Raw genomic sequence first — 18,882 nt, forward strand, 5'->3', positions numbered from 1 at the left:
GCTGCCTTGGGTCACCTCTCAGCTTTCACCTTTCGAGAGGAGAGAGAGCCTGTTGAGCCCTTTATGATACTTTTAATATTTAAATGCAAGGGATGCGATTTTTCTAATTCGGTAAATAGCTGTCATCGGTCAGGCTGAGAAGTGATGTGGAGATGCCGGCGTTGGACTGGGGTGAGCCCAGTAAGAAGTCTTACAACACCAGGTTAAAGTCCAACAGGTTTGTTTCAAACACTAGCTTTCGGAGCACTGCTCCTTCCTCAGGTGAATCTGTGAATCAGGATGAGAAGTGGTTGAAGTATCACTGGCCCTGCCTCCTGTCTGACCAAAGGTACAGATATCGTCACGTTGGAATGCTACTAACCTATTGAAATGCCTGTTCCGACCATGGGGAAAATCAGGTAATAAATGTTCGTTGCCAGAGGAACCTAAGGCACAAATGATATTGGATTCAGAAAAACACTTAACAGAGCTGAAAATTGTACAAAATGTCAAGTAAACCATGCTTTAAATTGAAGCTGAGTCCCTCACAGTGATCAAGCTGATCGCCAAAAGCACCATTCCAATCAAGGAACACAGCCACCTGCGGGCACAGAGAGAAGTCTTTCAATAAATGTGCACACAGATGCTAACCATTATGGGAGTGTATTTGAAACCTGGTTAATCAACACTTGCTTGAAGAATAACATTTTTAAAATTAAATTTTTCCAATTGAGGGGCAATTTAACGGGGTTCCGTGTGGCAGTGCTAACCACTGCGCACCCCGCTGCCCAAAGAATAACATAATCAAGATCCCGGTGTTCCTTCAATCCTGCACTCTGCTGCACCCACAGTTTTGATTACAGCATCCTTACCAACTCTGCCTGAAACTACCCGGACACTGAACTCTGCTATTTCTTCTGGAAACTTCTCTTTGCCTCAACCTCTTTGTCCTCCTCTAACGCACTCCTCAAAAGCTACCACTTGGAGCACTTTTATCCTCATCACTCCTTATGCTGCTTGCTGTCAAATTTGTCATATACTGTTGCTGAGAGATATCTTGGAATGTTTTCCTATATTTTTGGTGTTATATAAGTGCAAGTTGTTATTGTTGAAGATGTTTTTCTGTCTCCTACCTTTCTTGAATAGTGGCGTTACATTTCCAGTTTTCCGATCCGCTGGGACCTTTCCAGAATCAAGGAATTTAAAACAAAATACATTTAGAGTACCCAATTCATTTTTTTCCAATTAAGGGGTAATTTAGAGTGGCCAAGCCACCTACCCTGTACATCTTTGGGTTGTGGGGGCGAAACCCACGCAGACACGGGGAGAATGTGCAAACTCCACACGGACAGTGACCCAGAGCCGGGATCTAACTTGGGACCTCAGTGCCGTGAGGCAGCAGGGCTAACCACTGTGCTGCCATAAAATTAAGGAAATTTTGACAGATTACAACTAAGACATCCACTATCTCTGCAGCCACTTCTTGAGACCTGATGATACTGGCCATCAGACTGTAGGAAGTTGTCAGTCTTGAAGTTCCTGCCATTTCCTTAATTCCCATCAATAATTCTCCAGTCTCATCCTCGAAGAGACCAACATTTGCCCGAGCCACCCACTTCCCTTTTAGATTCTCATAGAAGCCTTTCTTCTATGTCCTCATTATTTCTTGACATATACTCTGTCAACAGTCTTGCCACAGTTGGAGATCCTATAAAATACCCGTACCAGTGACTACTTCCCCTTGCTGTTTGGCTTCTGTGCCTTGGTCTTCTGAGCCAAGATAATTCCTCATTACTTGTACTGATTTGACCCTTTATTAACAGAGCTACACCACCACATTTTGAAACATCACAAGCGGGTTTCCCCGGTCTCCGACTATAAAATCGCGTTCGGCAATCAGCCGGAGAATCCGCATTTGCGGTAAAATCAGGAGTGGTGCCGCTTTCGCGATGCTCCGCCCCCTCCAAAGCGGCGTACTCTCAGAATACACTGTACACCATATCGGCGGCCACAGGACATTACCTGAGGCCCACCCCAGGCCGAGTTCCCGACAGCGTCATTCGCGTGTACCATTTTTTTGTCGGGAACTGCGGACTCAGTCAGGGAGAGCCGATGCGCGGGCGGGGGGGACTTTGGCAGGGACTGGGGCACTGTTGCAGGGTGGTCCGGGATGGTGAGCCTGGCCAAAGAGGGGTAATATTTGGCAGGCCGGGTCCGCGTGCGCTAGTCAGGAGCCGTTGTCAGTGGCCCCACCGGCGATTCTCCGGCCCCGATGGGCCGAGTGGTCGACGTGTTTGGCCTATTTCCGCCGGCGTGGATTACTCACCTCACACACGCCAGGACCTGGAAGGTAAGTGTGTGGGGGCCTTCCTGGGGGGGGGGGATCTGACCCCGCAACCCCCGCGGTGGCCTGACACGCGATCGGGGCCTACCTCGGCGGGCGGGCTGGTTCCGTGGGGGCCTACTTTACTTCACGCCGGGCCCCTGTAGGATTCTGCCATATTGCCCAGGGGCCAGCGCAGAGAATGGAACCCCCGCGCATGCGCAGAAATACGCTGGACATTCTGTACATGCGCAGAAATACGCCCGCCGTTCTGAGCATGCTGCCAGCTGGAGCTGAAGGAACCACTCCGGCGTCAAACTAGTCCCCTGGAAGGGGAAGAATTCCTCACTTTCGGGGGCCGTTGACGCACGAGTGGTTGGTGCCAGCTTTCACACCGGCATGGGAACATATCCCCATTATTGGAGAATCCCGCCCTATATTTGTATTTTATGTATTCTGTGCTACCAATTCATCTGTCTCGTTACAAATGCTGCACACAGATGAAGAACCTTTAAGCCTGTACTTATACTAATTTCCCCTCCTGACCCTATTTGCTGGTTAAATTTCCCATATCAGCCTCCCCGAACAGGCGCCGGAATGTGGCGACTTGGGGCTTTTCACAGTAACTTCATTGAAGACTACTTGTGACAATAAGTGATTATTATTATATGCACTGTTCATTCCTGTCACACTATGGTTATTATTACCCATATCGTTACCCTGCATTATGACCTTGTCCTTTCTCATTAACTTTCTAAACTTCCCCTCACCTGAACTATTTTGTTTAAAACCTGACGTATTTTATTTGCTAGAACACTGGTCACATCACAGTTCAAATGAAGTCCGTCCCAGTTGAACAGATCCGTGTTTCCCCAGTCCTGGCTCCAGAGCCCCGTGAATTGAACCCCAGTCCTCCCACAATAATCTTTGAGCTGCGCATTAAACTCTCCGATCTTATTTACCCTTATTTACTCAACGCCAATTTTCTCATGGCCCAGGGAGTAGTTCACAGGTTGTTGCCATTGTAGTTCTGCTTTTTACTTCAACCCCTTGCTGTTCACATCCTGCTCGTGCACCACAGCGATGTGATCACTTTGCTCATCTTCCCAGCTAAGTCTGAAGCTCAGGTCCCAGCTCATTAACACTGATCCTAAGTTCCTCATGTGCGGATACTGCAGATGTAGTTGCTGTCCAGCTAGTTCTCGCATAATACCGCTGCGACGCATCATCTGCCCTGTCATCTGTATTGTATTCTATCTATTAATTAGGGTTTCAAGTTTATATCCTTGGTCCTAGTTTAAACAACTGCCCCAGTTTGGAGAAAAAAAATTGTATCTCACCTGCCAACGTCTCAATCATTTTATTGATGACTTAAGATCTCAGTGGCTGGATTCTCCGATTTTCAGGCAATGTGGGAACGGTGGGCTTTTCCGACTGAACATCTGGCGCAAAATGGCCACCGATCCTCCGTTTGGCTGGGGGCTAGCAGGAAGGCAGCGTCGAGCATCCGGCTCTTGCTGCCGATAGGGCATGGAGAATTGTCGCGTCTCTGTGGCTGTGCATGTGCATGGCGGCGGCCTGCAAAAGAGTGCCCCCCCCCCTCTTTGGTCGGCTCAAGAGCCCCGGACAACAGTGCCCCCAGCTCCTGCCAAAGTTCCCCTGCCCGCGGATCGGTCCCCCTCCCAACTGAGTCCGCAGCCGCCACGGCGAGTTCACGACAGGTAATACCATGAGAGATCCGTACCGTCGGGAACTCGGCCGGTAGGGAATGGAACATTGAGGGGTGGGCCTCAGAGTACGTCGCTTTGGAGGGCGAGGAGCATTGCGAAAGGGGCGCCGTCCCCGATTTTGTCGGAAACGGGAATTCTCCGGCCGATCGCCAAACGCGATTTTGGCGTCGCCGACTGGAGAATCCGACCCCAGATCTCTCTGCCTGTCTTGGATTGTTCCTTGCCTTGTAAAAAATCCGAACAGCACCTCTTCTCCTCACTGCCACAAATTCCCTGACTCATCAAATTGCTCAGTTAAGTATTCTTTTGACGCTCTACTCCAGGGGTGGGCAAACTACGGCCCGCGGGCCGCATGCGGCCCGCCAAAGGTATTTCTGCGGCCCACCAAGTCATTAAAAAAAAAAAATTAAAAAAAAATTTTTTTTTTTTTTTTTTTTAAATTTTTTTTAAGGTTAATGGGGGGGGGCTGTTGGGTTACTTACTGGTATAGGGTGGATATGTTGACTTGAGTTGGGTGATCATTGCTCGGCACAACGTCGAGGGCCGAAGGGCCTGTTCTGTGCTGTACTGTTCTATGTTCTATATGAGGCGCCCAGAATCATAACCGGGTGAAGTAATTATTTTACTTAATATACTATGCGGCCCTTTGTGAATTGTGAATTTCTGAATGTGGCCCTTGCACGGAAAAGTTTGCCCACCCCTGCTCTACTCCATCAACCTACATTCTTTCTGCCGCCTACGAGCTATAGCTTCACACGTTGTTTCTGAACCTTACCCGAAAGATATGTGAAAACACCCTTTCACCACAGTCTTTAATTCTGTTCCTTCCAAGAGTAAATATATTCAGTATTTTATCCGGGCAGCATGGTAGCATGGTGGATAGCACAATTGTTTCACAGCTCCAGGGTTCCAGGTTCGATTCCCGGCTTGGGTCACTGTCTGTGTGGAGTCTGCACATCCTCCCCGTGTGTGCGTGGGTTTCCTCCGGGTGCTCCGGTTTCCACCCACAGTCCAAAGATGTGCAGGTTAGGTGGATTGGCCATGATAAATTGCCCTCAGTGTCCAAAATTGCCCTTAGTGTTGAGTGGGGTTACTGGGTTCTGGGGATAGGGTGGAGGTGTGGGCTTGGGTAGGTTGCTCTTTCCAGGAGCCGGTGCAGACTTGATGGGCCGAATGGCCTCCTTCTGCACTGTAAATTCTATGAAATCTCTGAAATCTGTCAGTGAGCAGTACCATACTTTTCTAAATTAAACTTCACCTGCCAAACCGGAGCCCATTTATCTCACAGATAAAGATCAGCTTGTCATTTTCAAGCATCTTTTATGGTTCAAATTCTCAGTATCATCCACAAACTTATGGATCATTCCCCAAACATCTTAGATTATCAATAAAATCAACAAACAGAAAGATTCCCAGCGCAAGAGACAGGTCTGGTCACTGGTATTCAAGCAGATCCTGATCAACTGCGACTTTCTGCTTGCATACATTCAGCCAACTCTCAATCCACCGCAATGGATTGCCATTAATTGAACAAGGCTCCCTCTCTGAACAAGGCTCTTGCGAGGTTCGACCGAAGCTGCCTCATGCAAGATGTCTGTTTTTGCCGCATTTCTTCAGCTCTGGGTCGCATCTCCTAATTTCTTCCCTAGCTCTGAATCTATTTCCCTTTTGGAATGGTTATTTGCGTTAAAAGCTGTTGAATAACTGTAGGTTGCTGGTTGTTGCAGTGAACCTGAAGGCAGAGAGTCAGTCACATTGGTGTGTGACAGAGGTCAGACAAAGCAGGCATTCTGGTGCCAACTTTGGTAACTTCATCTAATGTGGGTGTAAATCTTATAGGAGTTATCTTATGTTTTTGTTTCTTAAATATCACACTGTAAAGAATTATTGAGTTTTGACTGTGGGCTGGTTGATTACCATCTCCCACATTGCTCCTACCTTCCGAGTTTGTTGGCAACAATACCAAAGATATTTGTGCACAGCAGGTAGCTAATAGTTGATGGCAGGAAGGCCAAACCTACCAGAAGAGAACAGACAGCAGGTAAGGAAACAAGGGAGCAAGCTGACTGTGCCTCAGTCTCACACAGACACAATGGTTATAACTTGATGATTGTATTAACATACCCAGGTACAGTTGAGGAACACACATAGTCTTTAACATCCACAGGGGCAGTGCCTGCTCCAGCATAGCGACGGCCATATTTGCAAAGCACAGGCTCCCTTGAAAGAAATAATATTCCCACCTATTAATTCGTACATAGACTGACCTAAAATGCTTATTTGAGTTACTCTGTATTCCTTTCTTACTTAAAAAAAAAAGCCATTCCTGGTACATGGGAGTCACGAGAAAGGCCAGCTCTTAGTGTGCACCCGTTGATACTCTGAGATGGTGCAGGTGGACCCTCTGCTTGAACGTCTACTGGGAGGGCAGTTAAAAGTCAGCAGCATTGGTCACCTTCAGACTAGACCAGTTAAGGGCACAAGGTCTCCTTCTCTCAAGGTAACAGTGAACCAGTCAGATTTTTAAGACAACCTGCCAGTTTTTTGTGTCCATTTGAACCAACACTCTTTGGATTAGTCGTTCCAGTAGCATTGACCACTGGACAATCATACACTTTACTTGATCAATTCTGTTGTGCCACATTCTCTGAAACTTCCTTGAAGGACAAACCTTCAGTGGGGAGTTGGTGGCTTACTGGTAACATCATTGGACTTGTAAACCAGAGGCCCAGACTAATGCTCTGGGCACATGGGTTCAAATCCCACCACTGCAGCTGGTGGAATCTGAAATCAATTAATAAATCTGGATTTGAAAGCTAGTCTGCGGACGACACAAAGGTAACTACGAAACTAAAAGTATCTGGTTCAGTAATGCCTTTGGGGAGGAAAATCTGCCGTCCTTACTCGGTCTGGCCTACATGTGACCCCAGACCCACACCAGTGTGGTTAACTCTTTAACTGCCCTCCGAAATAGCCCAGCAAGTCACTCAGTTCAAGGGTGATTAGGGATGGCAATGCTAACGTCCCGTGAAAGAATAGATTTGAAAATGCACATGGTCTGAGGCACAGATATAAAAAACCCCCTTACTGCCTTACAAACTCATGAATATTTGTGATATGTTAGCCAATGAGGGATTATGCAGAGCATCTTCAAAACCAAGCTCCCCAATACACAATTGACAGTCAAGCAAATATTTGTCGTAACTCTGAAGATGACATCAACTCCGCCTGATATAATGTACTCGCTTACCGGCAACGACCAAAATGTAGGGGTCTCGTAACAGTTCAAGTAGGGATGCTCCTTTCTGACACTGTAACCAAATTAAAAGAGGCAGTAGTGAGGCAAGCTGCCAAAAAGTCCTTAGGCCATTGAAGAAATTCAGCATGAGGGGCAAGTTTGAATTCTGATAAATGAGACCCAGGTGCCAATGTAGTTAATTGTTTACAATGAAAAACAAACATTAAGAGGTGACAGCAAGTCCGAAGGCTGAAATAATGGATTTCTTGTTGAAATCATAAAAGTATCTTTCAATGAAACTGTTAATCAGTTCTAAAATAGAATTGGATGAATATAAATGATTTGGAGGAAAATGTGACTGGTCTGATTCACATGTTTGCGGACGACACAAAGGTTAGTGGAATTGCGGATAGCGAGGACTGTCAAAAGGATCCAGCAGGATATTGATCGGTTGGAGACTTGGGCGGAGAGATGGCAGATGGAGTTTAATCCGGACAAATGTGAGGAAATGAATTTTGGAAGGTCTAATGCAGGTGGGAAATATACAGTAAATGGCCGAACCCTTAAGAGTATTGACAGGTAGAGGGATCTGGGTGTAAAGGTCCACAGGTCATTGAAAGTGGCAACGCATGTGGGGAAGGTAGTCAAGAAGGCATAGGGCATATTTTCATCATCGGCTGGGGTACCGAGTATATAAATTGTCAAGTCATGATGCAGCTCTATAGAACCTTAGTTGGGCAAAAAATTGAACTATAGTGTTCAATTCTGGTTGCCACACTATCAGAAGGATGTGGAGGTTTTAAAGAAGAGGTTTACCAGGATGTTGCCTGGGATGGAAGGCATTATCTATGAGGAGAGGTTGGATAAACTCGGTTTGTTCTCACTGGAACGATGGAGGTTGAGGTTGAACCTGATAGAAGTCTACAAAATTATGAGGGGCTTGGACAGAGTGGATAGTCAGAACCATTTTCCCAGGGTGGAAGAGTCAATTACTAAGGGATATAGGTTGAAGGTGCGAGGGGCAAAGTTTAGAGAAGATGTGCAAGGGAAGTTTTTTTACACAGAGAGTAGTGGATGCATGGAACTTGCAGCCGGAGGAATTGGTGAAAGCAGGGACGATAGATGTTTAAGGGGTGTCTTGACAAATACATGAATAGGATGGGAAAGGAGGGATACGGACCCAGGAAGTGTAGAAGATTTTAGTAGAGGGATACGGACCCCGAAAGTATAGAATGTTTTCGGTTAGATGGGCAGCATGGTGGGCGCAGGCTTGGAGGACTGAAGGGCCTGTACCAGTGCTGTACTTGTCTTTGTTCTTTGACCTCCTCAGTTCAATTTCTTTTTTTTTTAAATTTAGAATACCTAATTCATTTTTTCCAATTAAGGGGCAATTTAGCGTGGCCAATCCACCTAGCCTGCACATCTTTTGGGTTGTGGGGGCGAAACCCATGCAAACACGGGGAGAATGTGCAAACTCCACGCGGACAGTGACCCAGAGCCGGGATCTAACCTGGGACCTCAGTGCCATGAGGCTGCAGGGCTAACCCACTGCGCCACCGTGCTGCCCCGTCAGTTCAATTTCAACTCTACTACTCAGATATCTTTCCAATTCAGGATGTCAGACAGTTGTTTGAGGAGAACAGACAGAAAATGAGAGATCAGTCTGTGAATAATGGAGCATCTGCAACCCTCTGGGGAATTACAAAGATTCACAACCCTTTGAGCAAAGTCATTTCTCCTCAACTCAGTGCTAAATGTTTAGCCCCTTATCCTGAGACTGTGACCTGTGACCCTAACCGACAAAAACACTCTCTCAGCATCAACCTTTTCAAATCTCCTCAGAATTCGGCAGTTTTCAATGCGATTGCCTCTCATTCTTCTAAATGCTGGAGAGTATAAGGTCAGATGTGGTCAAAAACCTGCACAGCTGTAGCAAGATGTCTTTATTCTCGCCCTCCAATACCTTTGCAAAAAATGGCCAACGTGCCAATTGCTTTCTGAATTGTTTTCTGCACCTCTGTGTTAACTTTTTATCTTCCTTGTAAAAGCACACCCCAATCTCTTTGAACATCAACACTTACAACTTTTGCACCTTTTAAAATGCCTTACTTTTCCATTCATATGACCAAAGTGAATAACTTTACGCATCTCTACATTATCCTCCATCTGCCACCTTGTTGCCCATCCATTTCACTTCTGTTCAAGGTTTTGTTTCTCTGCCATTTCCACTTTCTTTCTTCCACAAATCCTGCCCACTAGAATGGTCTTTCAAAATTACTTTTTAATGCTTACTCTTTCATCACCTTCACAGCCTTCAAAATCCTTCCGACCTTCAGACTCTTCCCCCTCAGTTATTTTCCTTTTCTTGTTTGTGGCGCTCACCTTTTCCTTTCTTATTAAGATCACTCAGATGATCAATTAATGTGACACCCATCCACGCTTGCGGTCTTTGACGAATCTACTGATCCAGCTCAGATTATTAATTCTTATCCTTGTGTTATTGTCTCTCCCTGGCTTTTCCCAATCTATCTCTATAATCCCTTTGAACTCTGTGTTCCTCCAATTCTACCTTCTTATGCATTGGCGTTTTCCTTTACCCCATCATTGGCAGCTGTGCCTTCAGCTCTACAGGCCATAAACTCTGGAATTTCCTCCCTAAACCTCTCTGCCCCTCTTCTTCTCCTTGAGATATGCAGATTAGGTGGATTGGCCATAATCAATATGCAGGGTTACAGGGTTAGGGGGGTGGGGGACCTAGGTAGAGTGCTTATTTGGACGGTGGGTATGGATTCAATGGGCTGAATGGCCTCCTTCTGCACTGCAGGTTTTCTATGGATGTAAGACACTGCTTAAAACTCATCCCTTTGACCAATGTGTGAATATTTCTTTCGGCAGCTTGGTGTTGAATCTTGTCTGGTAACTCTCCTGTGAAGAACTTTGGGACGTTTTAATCATTTCCAGGTGATATATGAATGTAAGGTTTTGTTATGAGCAGCTCTACAGAATTGTAAATTGCTCATGAACAGAGAAAAGGCTGGTTACTTACTTCTGTAACAACCATAGTGGGCTGAAGAATGCAGAGCTGGAGAACTAGGGAAAGTAAGGGCAGAAATTTAACAACTAAAGCAAGTTGGTCAAGATATTTAAGACGGTTTTTAGTTAAAATGTATTGTTGATTGATTTTGCCTGGTGCGAGATGCATTATCCCATCTGATTAGGGTTCTCTCATTTTATTTCTCTGGTGATGAAATTGAGAGGGCGATTCTCTGGCCTTGTAACGCTCTCACTCGAGTGACACGAGGCCGGTGAATAGTGGGAGAGGCCGGAAGCAAGAACTGCGCCAGATGGCCAAACAGTTTGCGATGCAACCGGCCGGCTCCCTTAGGCAAAATCGGGATCTTGCCATAGAGTGGCGAGAACCCAATTATCACCACTTAATCCCCCATTTCCATACAATTAACAACAGCCACCCCATATCCAACGGCCTCCCGACATTCAGCAGTACCAGCAGGTAGTCACGCTGGCACCAATTAGTATTCCTTTTGAAAATTGGAAAGCTGGCGGAAGGGCTTCTGTGCTTTTGCTAAATCGCCATCTTTCTTTAAATCACTCAGTCATTTTATACTGTGTATTACGATTTGAAGAATTACCACGATTTGTAATTGAATGAAAACTCAACTACTGTATTCGCCAAAGACAATCAATCTGACCTAATTTTGTATTGACATATGAAGTTTACCAGCGGGCATTACAGCTGAGAAAATAAAGTTCCAGTGGACTTCGCCAAAAAGCACAGACTTGACGTCTGTTATTTGGGAACTGAGAAGGGATAACGGATATCCAGGGTTCCGAATAGACACAGCCATACATCAACTGGCGCTGCAAGCAGCCGAGGAAGAGAGGGGAGTAGCTATCTTTGCTCACACGTATAGAGTCCGGGGCTTGCCACCTCAGTGCCCGGTGGGGAGTGGGGAACCCTCGGGTGGGGGTTGGGGACCCTTCTCAGGGGTGGGCCACCATGGGAGGGTTGGGGGGGGGGGGGGGTCAAGGTGCTGGGAGGGACAACTGCTCGTGACACCACCATGCATCATGTTTACCCATTCCAACGGCGACCCTTGTCCCTACCCGTCTGTCCCACTGACCAATCATTACCCCCCCATCCGACTGCCGAGGACTCTGGCCACGGGGCTGAAGTCTGTTGCTAATAGGGAATTGGCAATCGTGGTTTGGAGAGCCTTTCACACAACCCAAGTGGATTCCCGTGGCTGGGCGGGCCATGAAGCATGTGATGAGAGTTATTGCCTCCATCCCAATCACACCTTGATGCCTGGACACTGTACTTGAACACTGTGGGAGGCAGCAGCGCCATTGCCGGTGCCATTTCCTGCACCCATAGCCTCTGGGACACCTCAAAGCGGCTATGGACCTGCTGGAGTTTTGCTGACATCTCCTTCTGAATGTCCCGAGCGCTCCCAAACGTCTGCATCTGCTCCGGGTAACCATGTTCCAGAGGCTTAGCATCAGGCTGGGACCCAGCTGCGTTCAGGGATCCAGCAGCCTTCCGACTGCTGCTCGCCTGGGGGGTTCCTGCCTCCACCTGATGTGGAGGCAAATTGTTAACGTAATGTGATTGCCAAATGTGATTCTTGTTTCTCCCATACCACATGTGTACTGATGTAATCCCCTACCATTATTGGTCACTCTCACAAGAGATTTCTGAGTAGACACTCTGTGATACAATTGACCAGGATCAGTGAGTTTCCACCCCAGCCATGGCATTGAGAAGGCCCTCGGATGGAGATCAGACCCTTTCACACTGTGAGAGAAAATCTGCCAGAGACAGTTGTGAGAGTAAGCTATCTCGCTGTCCCCTTCAATCGGTAAATCTGCAGAAGGCGAGGTGGGATGGGGGGTGCGGAGAATCCATCTACCGCGCTGCACATCTTTGGGTTGTGGGGGTGAGACCCACGCAGACACGGGGAGAATGGACAATCTCCACACGGACAGCCACCCGGGGCCGGGATCGAACCCGGGTCCTCAGTGCCGTGAGGCAGCAGGTGCCGCCCCAAATCTTTAACAAAATTTTACTCACCTCCGTCAACTAAAACCAGGGCTGCCAAAATTAGAAAGGGAGATGACTTTCCTGCAAATTGATACATCACACTTCCAAACGGTGCTCCGACTGCAAGCAATGAAATCATTGGAATTAATCCATACTAAATATATGAAGTACCAGCCATAAACATCAGTTGACCAACAAAACGTTATTCAGTCTTGTGTGTTGCCCTGTCCGTGCTCCTGAGAATTAACGCTTGGCAAATGAATGAGAAGTGAACCAAGGTGGTTTCTCCTCTCTGCTTCAACACTTTTGTTCAGAACAGTGGGCTGGATTCTCCGTTGAAAGTCCACTCCACAATTGCTGCGAGTGAGGATGGAGAATTTGGCGCCCTGGTCGCTGGTGGGAGGATTCTCTACTCCTGCCACTCGTCAGTGGGATTTCCCATTAAAGCCACCCCACGCCACCTGGAAACCTGGTGGGTATGTACTTCCGGTGGGAACAGAGAATCCTGCTACCAGCGAACAGCCGGAGAATTCTGGGCAGTATCGCAACAGGTGGATCGAGGTCGTGCCTTTCTCCTGAGCATCATTAAAAGTCAATCAGAGCCAATGGAAGCTGGAACATTTTGTGGGTTTTTTTCGCATAAGTACAGCAGTACATGGTTCGATTGAAGTGCAAAGTCCAAATTACTTACTGAGAACCCCCAAAGCTACGCCTCCCAGCGCTATCCCCATGTATTTGCCTCTTTCATTGTCGTCTGTGTATTGATTGGCTAACATTCCCAGACCTGCAAAGGAAGAAACCATTAGACCAACAATCATTAAATTTGAAAGAGAAAACCGAAAGTGACACCTCAAATTTAGCACTCATCTGGGCATCTTTCTCAATCTGCTTGCCCACTTGATTGTTGCTGAGAATTTCACTGAATCTGTTACCACTTCGCTGTCATACTTTAAAACTTCTTAATATATAATGAGCCTCCATTAGGAGTCCAATATTTCAATGTTGAGTGGTTTGATCTATTTGATTACTCTTCATAATTTGAGTTTATTAATCCTCTCCGAAATTCACTGCAGTTAACATTTGCAGAAGTAGGCAGTTGTGAAGGACATACCCTCCTCGTCATTCTTCCATTTTGTTCAGCCCTTCTTATTGATCCCACACTCTCCAGACACCAGTCCTATTGAGTCCCTCCCATCACCTATAAGATGTGTACTTTCAGACCCTCCCTGAACAGCAACCACATTCTTCCAATTCCAACTCAATTTCTCCAGCTCTGAAGAAGAGTAATGCAGACTCGCAGTGTTCACTCCATTGCTCTCCCCACAGATGCTGCCAAACCTGCTGAACTTTCCCAACATTTCCTGTTTTTATTCTATTTTTCCTTGTTGGAAATGTCCTTATTTACCCTATTTGGAAGACTGGTCTCTTGAGTAACCACTGTCCCTTTGTCTTCACATTGGTACTTCAGAGAATAGGGAGCTGGCGGGAACTTTGTCTGCAAGGGTTGGGTGGCGGCCTGTGGGGGAGGGGGGGTGGGGAGGGGGCTCACTGGGGAGGGCCTCCGAAATGGCCTGGCCCGCGATCGGGGGCCCACTGATTGGCAGTCCGGCCTCTCTGTCCCCCGGCCTCTTTTCCGACGCGCTGACCCCTGTACTCCTGCGCCATGTTGCGTGGGGCCGGTGTGTTGAAGGAGGCCACCGTGCATGCTCGCGTTTGCGCCGGCGCTGCTGCGCATGCGCGGATCCCACAGCTCACAGTTCACGCCGGGATCGGCAGCTGGAGTGGTGTGAACCTCTCCAGTGCCGTGCTGGTCCCCTGTAGGGGCCAGAATTACTCCTGGCAGCGGCCCATTTACGACGGCGTGGACACTCTGCCATGGGATGGGAGAATCCCGTCCCGGGTGATGCATACTGAATATAGTGTGACAACTGTAGAGAAGATGTGTAGATAGATCAGTTCAATCCATAAGAGAGCCACTCAGGAGACTGGTAACAGCGGGAAAGAAGCTGTTTTTTGAATCTATTTGTGCGTGTTCTCAGACTTTTGTATCTTCTGTCGCATGGAAGAAGCTGGAAGAGTGAGTAAGCTGGGTGGGAGGGGCCTTTGATAATTCTGCCTGCTTTCCCCAGGCAACGGGAGGTGCAGACAGGGTCAGTGGATGGGAGGCAGGTTCGTCTGATGGACTGAGTGGTGTTTACAACTCTCTGTAGTTTCTTGCGGTCTTGGGCCAAGCAGTTTCCATACCAGGCTATAATGTAACCAGATAGGATGCTTCCTAAGCATCCGGGCAGCACGGTAGCATTGTGGATAGCACAATCGCTTCACAGCTCCAGGGTCCCAGGTTCGATTCCCGGCTGGGTCACTGTCTGTGCGGAGTCTGCACGTCCTCCCCGTGTGTGCGTGGGTTTCCTCCGGGTCCTCCGGTTTCCTCCCACAGTCCAAAGATGTGCAGGTTAGGTGGATTGGCCATGATAAATTGCCCTTAGTGTCCAAAATTGCCCTTAGTGTTGGGTGGGGTTACTGGGTTATGGGGATAGGGTGGAGGTGTTGACCTTGGGTAGGGTGCTCTTTCTAGGAGCCGGTGCAGACTCGATGGGCCGAATGGCCTCCTTCTGTACTGTAAATTCTATGATACTAAGATGCATCTGTAAAAAATTGGTGAGTCAATGTGGACATGCTGAATTTCCTTAGTTTCCTGAGGAAGTATAGGCGCTGTTGTGCTTTCTTGGTTGTAGTATCGACGTAGGTGGACTAGGACAGATTGTTGGTGATGTGTACATTTTGGAATTTGAAGCTGTCAACCATCTCCACCTTGGCACCATTGCAGACAGGGATGTGTTTGATACTTTGCTTCCTGAAGTCACTGACCAGCTCCTTAGTTTTGCTGACATTGATTCCCTCCCATCACCTTTAAGTGAGAGATTGTCAGTACAGTTCAGACTTTGTGTTTCACCGGTGATCATCTTGCTTCAGTTTTTCACATACAGAGTACTGCTCATGAAAATGTTGATGAATCTGGACCTTCTAACTTTTGCCTCACTCCAAAGTTATGTTCCTAGCTCTCTGAATCTCCCTGTAATTGGATATCCATGGATAGTTGATGGCTCATCCTCTAACTTATTTTTTACTTCATCTTCGTCGTTCCCCATGGCTCTGCCCTCACATCCACTCTGTTCCATTTCAGTTTCTTGTTTACTCAACATTTCACCCTGTCCATTCTGTCACTCACAAGGAAATCCTGCAGGCATCAACTTACTTTGTTGCATGCCGTTAACACTTGAAATCTTCTTCTTGAATTAAGACCATAAGACCATAAGACCATAAGACATAGGAGTGGAAGTAAGGCCATTCGGCCCATCGAGTCCACTCCGCCATTCAATCATGGCTGATGGGCATTTCAACTCCACCTACCAGCATTCTCCCCATAGCCCTTAATTCCTCGCGACATCAAGAATTTATCTATCTCTGCCTTGAAGCCATTTAGCGTCCCGGCCTCCACTGCACTCCGCGGCAATGAATTCCACAGGCCCACCACTCTCTGGCTGAAGAAATGTCTCCGCATTTCTGTTCTGAATTTACCCCCTCTAATTCTAAGGCTGTGCCCACGGGTCCTCGTCTCCTCGCCTAACGGAAACAGTTTCTTTGCGTCCACCCTTTCTAAGCCATGTATTATCTTGTAAGTTTCTATTAGATCTCCTCTTAACCTTCTAAACTCCAATTACAATGTAGTCAGCAATAAAAAACTTCTTTCAACACTTTCTAAAGATTCAGATTCTTCAGATACCTTGGGTGAGATTCTCCCTTTTGGGCCTAAGTCCCCATGCCCGCCGGAAAACGGGTGAGAATCCGGACTTTTTCCTCGAAAGTTCGGGGTGATTCCCCATTTTCCAGGAGACTAGCAGGGTCCCGGCTTGCGTCCCGCAGCTCTGGCTGCCGGCGGGGTCCTGCTGTACAGACTGTGCTGTTGCGCATGCGCACAGCGGCCGCAAGCGGGTTGGACGCACTATTTCCCCTCCGCCGCCCCACAAGATCAAGCCGCCACGTCTTGCGGGGCGGCTGAGGGGAAAGACGGCCACCGTGCATGCGCGGGTTTGTGCCGTCAGTTTCATGACGTCAGCTAACCTGCGCATGCGCGGCTGACGTCATTAGGCACGCCGGCCGCGTCATTCTTGGCGTGACGCCCCCGCGGCCGAGAGTTACGGAGCGCCGCTCCTAGCCCCGCCGGGAGGGGAGAATAGGGGGCGAGGAACGGCCTCCGAGGCCATCATGAAACTCGGCCGATTTCACGATGGCCCTCCCGATTGTTCCCGAGAGCGGAGAATTCCGCCCCATGTCTCTCCGTAAAGCCCAAGATTTCAATACTGCTCCCAAGTCTGGGACACCCTTTAACCATCTGACTCACATTCTTGGACAGATACAAGCAAACATCACCTGTGGTAATCCTTTAGTCAGTTCTCTTTCTCTCTTGGCCATTCACAACTATATTTCCACAACTATGCCAAATGCTCCTTTGAAGTTTCCTCTTGTGTCCGCTCTGTTCCCAAATACAGCATCCTACATAACCTATTCCTGTTCCCTATCGTGGTGGAAGCTGACTCAATCATAACTTTCAAAAGGTAACTGGATAAATATCTGAAATGGAAAAATTTGCAGGACCGTGAGGAAACATCAAGGGATTAATTGGGTGGCACAGCAGCACAGTGGTTAGCAATGTTGCTGCACAGCGCCAGGGACTGTCTGTGTGGAGTCTGCGCGCTCTCCCCGTGTCTGCGTGGGTTTCCTCCGGGGACTCCGGTTTCCTCCCACAAGTCCCGAGAGACGTGCATGTTAGGTGAATTGGACATTCTGAATTCTCCCTCTGTGTACCCGAACAGGCGCCGGAATGTGGCGACTAGGGGATTTTCACAGTAACTTCATTGCAGTGTTAATGTAAGCCTACTTGTGACAATAATAAAGATTATTATTATGAATTGGAAAGGAGTGGGATTAATTGGACAGCTGCCTCAGACACAATGAGCTAATGGCCAACTTCAATACTGTATCATTCTACCCATTGTGTTGAGATCCAGGCTTATTATACAGTCTTACACTCTAATTTACTCTTTCCCGAGACCTCAAAGTCCGAAATTTCCCTCAACCATTCCTTCTTCCTGTAATCCCCCACCCAATTACTACTCTCTAACCTACCCCTCTTTTTTCTCGATTACTCATGGCTTGCATTTCACCCTTCACCTGGGAATTCTCGATGGCAAAAAGAAATACCTGATACTGTGGAACACGATGAGCCAACTCCTTGTAATGCTCGAGCAATGAATAGCACGGTGTAGGTGTTCGCATAAGCATACACTGTCAACAAGAGGGAGGAATTAAATTAAAATGAAGTCAATGGGAAGAGGAAGAATGTGACTTTGCTTTCCAAAGAAAGCATATTCATCCACATCACGGAGTGACACAGTTTATTCATTATCGCTCATGAGGAGAATATATGCATCATACTTTTGTATCCCAAATCCTCCACGCTCCCCTGTTCTTTTAATCAACTTAACTATTTATTAAATCAGAAGCTCTGCTCATACAGCTCTGGAAACTGCTCCAATTGCTCAATTTCTTATTCAATTTATCAGCCAGTTCACAACATTCTCCTTCATCTCACAACCTTACATGTGGGTCACAAGTCTCTTCTCCGGCACCTTTTCAAATGCTTCCTGAAAGTGAGTTATAGGATATGCACACGCGGGGCGGCATGGTGGCGCAGTGGTTAGCACTGCTGCCTCACGGCAGCGAGGACCTGAGTTCGATCCCGGCTCTGGGTCACTGTCCGTGTGGAGTTTGCACGTTCTCCCCGTGTCTGCGTGGGTCTCACCCCCACAACCCAAAAAGATGTGCAGAGTAGATGGATTGGCCACGCTAAATTGCCCCTTAATTGGGAAAAAAAGAATTGGGTACTATGAATTTATTTTTAAAAAGACATTAAAAGGTGACACATCCTTCAGTGTTCCATATATAATTTCTTTGTTTTTTTTGTTTTTAAATTTCCACTTAAGGGGCAAGTTAGCATGGCCAATCCACCTACCCTGCACATCTTTGGGTTGTGGGAGTGAAACCCACAGAGACACGAAGAGAATGCGCAAACTCCACACGGACAGTGACCCGGGGCCGAGCTCGAACCCGGGCCCTAAACGCTGTGAGGCAGCAGTGCTAACCTCTACGCCACCCGTTCCATCCATAATTTCTAATGTAATATTGTACAATGAAAACTCTACTCACTTATTGTTGACGTAAACAGTATCACAAAACCAGTGAACATAGGAATGTCATATCCAATCCTGAAAGGAAGAAAATACAGTTTATATGAAGAGTGATGAGAGCCCTTATATCCAGGAGTATCCACATGGCTGAAATAAAAACAGAAAAGGCTGGATAAACTCAGCAGATCTGGCAGCATCAGCGGAGAGAGAAACAGAGTTAACATTCCAAGTCAGTGTGACTCTTCTTCATAGCCTTGGCTGAATGTTCTCATTGCATCTTTTAACATGAAGACAAAGAATTT

At 47.3% G+C, this 18,882-nt stretch overlaps 1 protein-coding gene across 1 annotated transcript in view; it reads right to left on the bottom strand.

Annotated features, from left to right (window-relative positions):
* The window catches only part of LOC119957535 (chromaffin granule amine transporter), a 28,870-nt gene that overhangs the window by 7,804 nt on the left and 2,184 nt on the right, over window positions 1–18,882 (bottom strand). Inside the window, exons 3-12 of the mRNA XM_038785680.1 lie at window positions 18,600–18,658; window positions 17,595–17,678; window positions 13,024–13,116; window positions 12,363–12,452; window positions 10,317–10,360; window positions 7,283–7,343; window positions 6,157–6,252; window positions 5,971–6,049; window positions 529–580; window positions 362–425 (exon numbers count right to left, since the gene is read on the bottom strand). Of these exons, the coding sequence (XP_038641608.1) occupies window positions 362–425; window positions 529–580; window positions 5,971–6,049; window positions 6,157–6,252; window positions 7,283–7,343; window positions 10,317–10,360; window positions 12,363–12,452; window positions 13,024–13,116; window positions 17,595–17,678; window positions 18,600–18,658 (722 nt within the window). The remainder of the gene's footprint in view (window positions 1–361; window positions 426–528; window positions 581–5,970; window positions 6,050–6,156; window positions 6,253–7,282; window positions 7,344–10,316; window positions 10,361–12,362; window positions 12,453–13,023; window positions 13,117–17,594; window positions 17,679–18,599; window positions 18,659–18,882) is intronic.

The sequence above is a fragment of the Scyliorhinus canicula genome, chromosome 26 (assembly GCF_902713615.1).
Source record: "Scyliorhinus canicula chromosome 26, sScyCan1.1, whole genome shotgun sequence".
NCBI classification, from domain to species: Eukaryota; Metazoa; Chordata; class Chondrichthyes; order Carcharhiniformes; family Scyliorhinidae; genus Scyliorhinus; species Scyliorhinus canicula.